The sequence below is a fragment of the Haliaeetus leucocephalus genome, unplaced genomic scaffold, assembly GCF_000737465.1.
Source record: "Haliaeetus leucocephalus isolate CR32 unplaced genomic scaffold, Haliaeetus_leucocephalus-4.0 Scaffold668, whole genome shotgun sequence".
Classification (NCBI taxonomy): Eukaryota; Metazoa; Chordata; class Aves; order Accipitriformes; family Accipitridae; genus Haliaeetus; species Haliaeetus leucocephalus.
In genome coordinates, this window is record NW_010973104.1 from 1,167,914 (window position 1) to 1,175,619 (window position 7,706).

General features: G+C 49.0%; 1 protein-coding gene across 3 annotated transcripts in view; it reads left to right on the plus strand.

Moving 5' to 3' along the window:
* NOB1 (NIN1/RPN12 binding protein 1 homolog (S. cerevisiae)) overlaps window positions 1–6,899 on the plus strand; it is a 7,295-nt gene extending 396 nt beyond the window's left edge. Inside the window, exons 3-9 of one of the 3 annotated variants that reach the window (XR_775152.1) lie at window positions 44–177; window positions 257–580; window positions 668–883; window positions 1,214–1,311; window positions 1,445–1,589; window positions 1,755–2,294; window positions 3,298–6,899. Coding sequence is in view for 2 of the 3 variants with exons in the window: in XM_010579529.1 (XP_010577831.1) it covers window positions 44–177; window positions 257–580; window positions 668–883; window positions 1,214–1,311; window positions 1,445–1,589; window positions 1,755–2,024 (1,187 nt within the window). In the remaining variant the exon portion in view is untranslated. Of the gene's footprint in view, window positions 1–43; window positions 178–256; window positions 581–667; window positions 884–1,213; window positions 1,312–1,444; window positions 1,590–1,754; window positions 2,687–3,297 lie in introns of those variants that run through there. The other 2 variants (XM_010579531.1, XM_010579529.1) reach the window with 2 other exon arrangements.
* Window positions 6,900–7,706: the final 807 nt, after the last annotated feature.

Genomic DNA, 7,706 nt, shown 5'->3' on the forward strand with positions numbered 1-7,706 from the left:
CTTCCGTATCCTTCTCCGCTTCCCTTCCCTCCTCTCCCCGCAGTGACCGACTTCTCCAAGAAGACCGGGGACTACCCCAGCCTCTCGGCCGCCGACCTGCAGGTGCTCGCCCTCACCTGCCAGCTGCAGGCCGAGACGGACGGCCCCGGTGGCCTCCGCTGGGAGCCCCAGGATAAGGTAGGACCCAGCCCCCCGGGATGAGGACCCTGTTCCAGGACGGGGCTCCGCCGACCCCCTGTGCTGCCCCCCCCGCCAGGTACAGCTCAGCTCCACCCCACGGCACCCCGAGGCCCCCCTGCACCTCGCCGGCTTCCACCTGCCCACCAAGGTAAGGGAGAGGGACGCAGCGCTCCAAGGTACGGCGCTGGGGATGGGGAACACAGCCCCGCAGAGCCCACGGGCAGCGGCGGGCAAGGGACCCCCATCCTGCATCCCCCCACAGCACAAGCGCCCAGGGAGAGGCCAGCATCAGCCCAGTCCCGAGAAGAGCACAGTCCCATCCGAGAGTGACGAGTTCAGTTCCTTCCTCTACTGGCGAGCCCCCCTGCCCAGCATCGAGGAGGAGCTGCAGGAGCTGCTGGTGAGACCCAGAGCCTCTTCTCCTCGCTCCCCTAGTTTCTGACCAGAGCAGGGCTTGTCCTGTAGCTGACTGTCTCCTCCACCCCAGAAAGCTCAAGCCATCTCCATTAGCCCAGAGACCGCTGAGGAGTGCCAGAGCTCTGAGGATGGGGCCAGTGCTGAGGAAGAGGAGGACGAGGAGAGTGATGACGAGGGTTGGATAACGCCCAGCAACCTCAAGCAGGTCCAGCAGGACACAGGGCACTGTGACACTACTCCCGTCGGGGTCCAGGTCGGCTGCGTCACTACTGACTTTGCCATGCAGGTGGGTGCTGGCTGCTGCCCTGCATGGGAACCTTCGGGCTGGCAGGGCGGGCTGAGGGCAGATTCTCAAATCACTGAAACCTCCAGGCTGGTTAAACCAGCACACTAAGACAGAGGAGCGCACTGCTGAGTCCCTGGGGCAGGATGAGAACAGCTTTGCGACAGCTCCTTCTGTCTTAAAACCAGCCAGTTCTCTCCGTTGCAGAGGCTTCTGCAAAGCCCGTTGGCATTGCTTCCATCAGCCTCTGTCACTGCCTGCACTGGCAAACTCTGGTTAAAGCTCCTGGCAGCCCCAGCTCACGGCGTCCTGGTTTCTCTCTCCTCGTTGCAGAATGTGCTGCTGCAGATGGGCCTCCACGTGCTGGCAGTGAATGGCATGCTGATCCGCCAGGCCAGGAGCTACATCCTCCGCTGCCACGGCTGCTTCAAGTGAGTGTTTGCGCGCCGAGCAGCGCTGCCCTCGGCACGGGGGTGCAGTGCTTGCTGGATGATCCCGCTTGTGGGCTAAGCCTGTATTCCGTGGCCCAGGAAGCAGTAAACCCTCTCTGCACCTGTCTTGCAGGACCACTTCGGACATGACCAAGGTTTTCTGTCCCCACTGTGGTAACAAGACCCTGAAGAAGGTCGCAGTGAGCGTCAGTGATGACGGGAGCCTCCACATGCATTTCTCCCGCAACCCCAAGGTGCTGAACCCGCGAGGGCTCAGGGTGAGTAGCTGCGTCTCACATGCTGGGCAGCTGCTGCTGGGATGAGGGCCGGGCCTGTGGTCAGTTCTTCATTTGTTCAGTTCTCTAGAGGCCTGCAGTCATCTCGAAGTCTCTTTCAGCAAGTTGCCCCTGAAACGAGTTTAATGACTGCTTTTCTCTTGGCAGTACCCGCTGCCAGCCCCGAAAGGAGGGAAGCACGCCAACAATCCTCACCTGGTGGAAGACCAGCCCTTCCCGCAGCAGCGGCTGTCCCGCAAGGCCAGGCAGAAGACCAACGTCTTTGACCCCGACTACATCGCCGGGGTTTCGCCCTTTGCGGAAAACGACATCTACAGCCGTGCGGCCAATCTGCAAATCCGGGACGCGGCCCTGGGCGCTGGCAGGAGGCGCCTGAACCCCAACGCCGTGACAAAGAAGTTTGTGAGGAGGAGGTGAAGGCTGGGATGGGGTCCCCTGCAGCAGGTGCTGTGAGGGAAGGAGCATCCACCCAGGCGTTGTATGTTGCTGCCAGACGCCTGACGGCTCCGCGAGGGTGAGGCCTCTCCCAGCATCCTTCTGAAGGCAGCCACCCTGGGCAGGAGCCAGGCCTTCCCTTTCACGCCCCTCCAGTGCCTGAAGAGCAGCCGTGACTGGGGGTGATGATCATCAGGTTTGGGGAGGCTCTGACCTGGGATGGCCCGCCAGAACCAGGGGGAGCCGCCTGAGGTAGGGGCTTCCCTGCTCAGCCCCCAGATGCACCCCAGGCAATGGCTGCATTGCTAATAAACACAAAAACCCACGGCCCCATGGCTCAGTCTTGTTCCTCTGGCTGCCTGTGCCAGGCTCGCGGGCTGGGGAGTGCTTTTCTCTGAGCTTCGAGAGGAAGAGGAGGCTGGGGAGGGAGGGTTTTCTCAGGGTGTTTTCTTTTGTCCCATGGCACTAATGAGGCAGGTGGATAATGAGTGCCTGCAGCAGGGCTGGCAGCTCCAGAAGGGCAAAAGGCAGTGGCAGGGGGTTGCGTTTGGCTGCTTCAGCATGGCTATGTCTGACCCTGACGGCAGGTGATGCCCAGGGCAGCGGGCGCAGGGCTGATGGGGAAAGCGCTGGGGCAGCAGGAGGGGCAGCACCAGGGAAACGCCTTTCAGATAAATCTAGTTACATCTTTCACAGTAAAGCATTCTGCCCAGCTCCCAGCTCTTGGGGTAAGTGCAGTTTCTTCTTGCCCCTTTTTTTTGTAGTTTTTCAAAATGATGAAATTGCTGATCCTGGCTGGTGGCCCCATGGTCCTGCCAGAGGTCACATCCCCACAGGAGGTCAGCAGGAAGGGGGACACACACCTGAGGCTCAGCAACCCCAGCTCACTTTTAGCATGTTAGCATAAATACACCAAAGATGCAGATAAAGGGGGACTGTGCTAACACGCACAGAAATTCTGCGAGGCAGAGCTCCCGTCATCTTGGCTTAGGACTTCCAGCGTTACCTCCCTCAGGCAGAACAGCCCCCAGACCAACCCCAGGGGATACCTCTGCTTCTCCCCCAGGTCCCTCAGAGACAGAATCCTGCTCCAGGCTGACAAAACAATTTCCTTTAATGCTCTATAACGTGCAGGCTGGGGTTGGGGTAGTACACCCAACGGTTCCTTCGGACTTAACGCTGTAAAGTCAAAAAGAAACATTGCAATGTTTTTTAAAAGTGCAGGCATGACACAGTGCCTTTTCTTACGCAACAGCTCCAGCAGCACACACCACCACAGGCACAACTCGGCACGGGCTCCTGCCTTCCCAGTATTTCCTGACCCTAGCGCCGTACAGTTCCCAGACGGGTTGATTCTGTACTGAAGAACAGCACTTTCTCCTGGCAGACAGAAGATGCCCTTGAAAAAAACACAACAAGACTTTACACTGCAAAATGAAAACTTTCATTGTTTTATTCTTGACTGCAGCTGTTTACAGAAATATAGTTGCGAGTATACAAATGTCCCAATAGAAGCAAAATATTTTTATTTTTTAATATTCAACAAGTTATCACAGGATAGCTAAAAACATAGATGCAAATAAAATATCCCCTCATAGAACAAACTGAAAACACCGGGTATCAGTGCTTTGAAAATCCCAACTACGAAAGCCATATACACAGAAATGCACAAAGGAATATCTGGTGCTACTTTCACATTGCAGGACAGTGGAAGAGGCAGCTCAGCGGTCGACCAGTGCGCTCCAGGAACACATGGCAGAAAGGCAGGTAAGCCACTCAAAGATGCAGCTACTAACAGAGGTAGAAAGCTCTGCTCTGAAGGTTTTTGGAGCTTACTCATTAATAATGAGCTCAAATGTAAATATTTCAAATAACCTCATCTCAAATAGCATCCACAATAAAAAAAGCTTCAGGAATACTGGAATGTGTTCCCAGTTCTGCAACACCCAGGAATGCCACGCTCCCTCCTTTCAAAAGGGAGCTTTTCCCCTCAAGTGCCATTATCCCGACCTCCGGGACGGCCGCACTCATGCGTGAGGACCCACCTGCACAAGGGACACACAGGCCAGACCTTCCCCGGCTCACCAAGGGGCAGTTCCAGGGACTAAAAAGAATTGAAGGCCATTTATGCGATCTGAACACAGGACCCTTTGCTAATCTGAATCCTGGAGCAAATGCAGACAACTGGAATATTGTACAGCGGGCTGCTGCTGGGTGTTGGAGTTTTGGAGTCTGAACCAAGTGCTCGCAGAATGTCTGTGAGTATCCCACAGCAAGCAAGGAAATCCTTGGATTCCCCACTCTTGTCCCAATACACTTGAATGTTGTGAGGCAATTTCATGAACCATAACAGCAAAAATTACAGATCTCTGGAAACAGCAGAGATCAGACCTGCAAACTGACGCCTCAAAGAGAAGAAATGAGGCCATTTGCTTTTGGTTTGGCAGAAGTGCTTCGATGAAGCCTGTACCAGGGCAATAATGTCTATCAATCAACCTCATGCCAAACTGCAGCAGAACACCCCTGATTTGGCATGAAGAGTCATGGTGGACAAAATACATGCTATTGATTTTATGATCTGTATTTCTTTCAGGGGGTTTAATTTCTCACACAATCTGTAAGAAATCAGTACAAGTCACAGCAGGGTTCCTCACAGCTAGAAACCAAGGAGAGCTTTCACCAGCTTTCAAGGAAAGAGCTTTCTAGATATTGACTGTTACAGTAAAACATCAGTCAAAAAACAACAAAAAAAATTAAAGATGCCTGCCTTTATGAGAATAAAGAGAAGAGGAATGACAGATTAAGCTTCACCTTCCCGATCCAAACACAACCCAGCGAAGCAGCAACCGGGATCCTTTGCTATGCAAGAACAATTAATAACCCTCACTGGGAGAGAGCTGCTGGTTGCAGTCCAGCTCCTCCGGAGTAACACAGCCACCACCATTCCCTATCGGCATGAGCTGCTGGGACACTGAGAATGGAAAAGGTGCCGAAGTCAGGAGTCACTTGAGGAAAGCTGGCAGGGGAGCACACAGAAGCAGACAGCCACTGCTGCATTTCCTGAGCCCATCCAGTGGGCAGGCTCTCAACCGAGGCTGTCAGGTCTACTGTTTAGCTAACACCACATCTGCAATTATTAATCAAAATATATAAAAATACAAAAGTGTACAGCTGTTTTCAAACCGTGGATATTAGTGACGTTCACAAGCCAAGCAAGTTTCTGGAGCAACGTTACCAACAGCGCCACATCTACAGTACGGAAAGGTGTTGATACAACTATTAATGAGTTACTACAAAAACCTTGGTAAATAACCTCAGACTAAGGAAAAGTAGTATTATTTCAGGTTTATAAAAATGTAAATATAACAGTATTCTATGCATGTGTCTACTAATTTTTTATATATAATAGATATACGATTCCTCTATATACATATATATATCCTAGAATATACAGGCATTGCATATTTACATACCTATACAGATTATAAGAAAGGAAAAGCCTCTCCTCCTGTGTAACCCCTCTGAGCCTCATACTCAACTAGAGAATTTTACAAGTACACTTTTACAGGAGTTTATCTGCCACTGCATTCTTCCTTGTATCTAACGAACATTTACCACATTTCCCACAGTGACCCTCTATGCTCGATTCCCAGCCTGCAGTGGGCACAGACGTACCCCTTTGTGGGCTCAGGTGACTACTGTTGTACACCACTGGCATAATTGGTCTGAATATGAACATGAAGTGCTCACAATCTATCCCAAAAGACTACTCCAAATTAAAACAAAAACCACAAACAAACAAAGCAAGCATCTCAGTACTAGTTTCCTTTTGGCTTGTAAAACAACAGAGCTGCCACCAGTCCTCTGGAACACCAAACACACCTATTCCTTGAAAATAAATTTTGCACTAATGAGAAGTCACCAGTGATCAGTATTTCCTCTTCTCACTTTCCACCTACAACTCATAGCTCAGCGCATGCAAAGCAATTCATTCTCCTCATTCTTGCTTCTATCACTCAGATAAATATCCGTAATTCCTTGTACTCCTCTCCTGTATTTACCCTGAAAAAGTAACCCAACCATTTGCCATACAGAGGCATGGGATTCAAAAACTGACAGTGAAACTCTTTTCTAACTCTTAACGAATGTGCACGTGCATGCCTGCACACACACGTACGTACCCTTGGGGGAAACTACCTGTAGCTTTTTCAGTCCAGTAACAACTTTTTTGATTTCACTTTTTAATAAGTCATCTTTCCTGCTACTCAAATTGCAATTTAAACTATGTTTTAAGACAAATGCAAGCTTCTGACTTGTTTGGTATTCTTTCTGAAGACTCTGGAAAGGTCATAGGAGTAGAAAATCTGTTCAGACAAGTTTTCTTTTAGAAACGATATCCTAAATCAAAATCACAATAGAAGCTTTTAAAAAAATAATAAAAATTCAACTTATCTAAATCAGGGGAATGTCAACTGATACAGCTGCCCAGGCTCTTAGTATTTCCAGTAAAAAAACCTGCCAAAGTTACAAACACTTAACTGTTCATGCTTTATTCTATCTTAAAACTACATAGGAAGTAACCACCCTGTCAGTAGTTAGAAGTAATTATAAAGTGATTGGTGATTAAACATCCACTTTGAAACAGCAAGGCTGAAATTATTTCTTCAACTATTTTTATGTTAAAATAATAGCAAAGCATTTGGCTTGAATACCTGTTCAAAGATCAGACAGTGAAGAGGCAACTGACAACAAAATGTGGACTTGCTAATTAAGCACAGAGCACCAGTAACTTCCTGCCAGAGGAGATGTTTACCTAATAACTGCGTATTATGTGTTATTCACATGGGGGTTTTTTATATATATATATACACACACACATAGTGTATAAGCGGACAAGAGAATGTATGCAGAAGTCACAACTGGTGGCTAGCAGGTACGATTCCCTAGATTTTAATCTGCACCAGCAAATCGCTGTTCTGTAAACCACCATGCACTACGGACGCTGTGCAGATAGTGGACCATGGGTGCTTTAGAGGTATATACAGCTGAAGAGTATAGCCCACATCTAACATGAAGGTTTAGCTTTAACAATTCTTTTAAGAGCGAGCTCAAGCAGCAGAAAAAAAACCAAGATACAGAAAACCCATCCCAGCAATGCAGCTCTACAGTTTTTCATTTTTCACCTAGTAATATCTTCTGTACTTAATTGCTGCTTTGTGGATATAATAGTAACTTCTCCTTTATAATAATGTCAGAAACTTGATATTTATAGAGACTACTATCTCAGTATCTTCTAACTTTCTCAACCAAAATGGACTAGATGTGATGCCACCGCCTCATCTCTGTAGGCAAGCACTCCATCTGCTCAGAGCTAACAGGCATGCCAGTGTGAGCATGCAGAGGAGTAAACACAAAGATTTTAAAAAAAAAAAAAAAAAGCAGAGTAAGCTCCAATTATCAGTATCAACTGCTTAAATTACAAAAGTAAATGTCCAGGACTGATAAAATACAGATGTGGCTCACGCTGTTCTTGGGTCTTTCTGCCATGAAATCCTGCAGCCTGTCTTTAAGCTCTTTATTGGCTTATCAAACCTCTCTTTATCCTCTGTAACAGCTGTTTGCAAGCAGCAGTTCAAGCACTAATCAACCACTGAGCAATCTCTT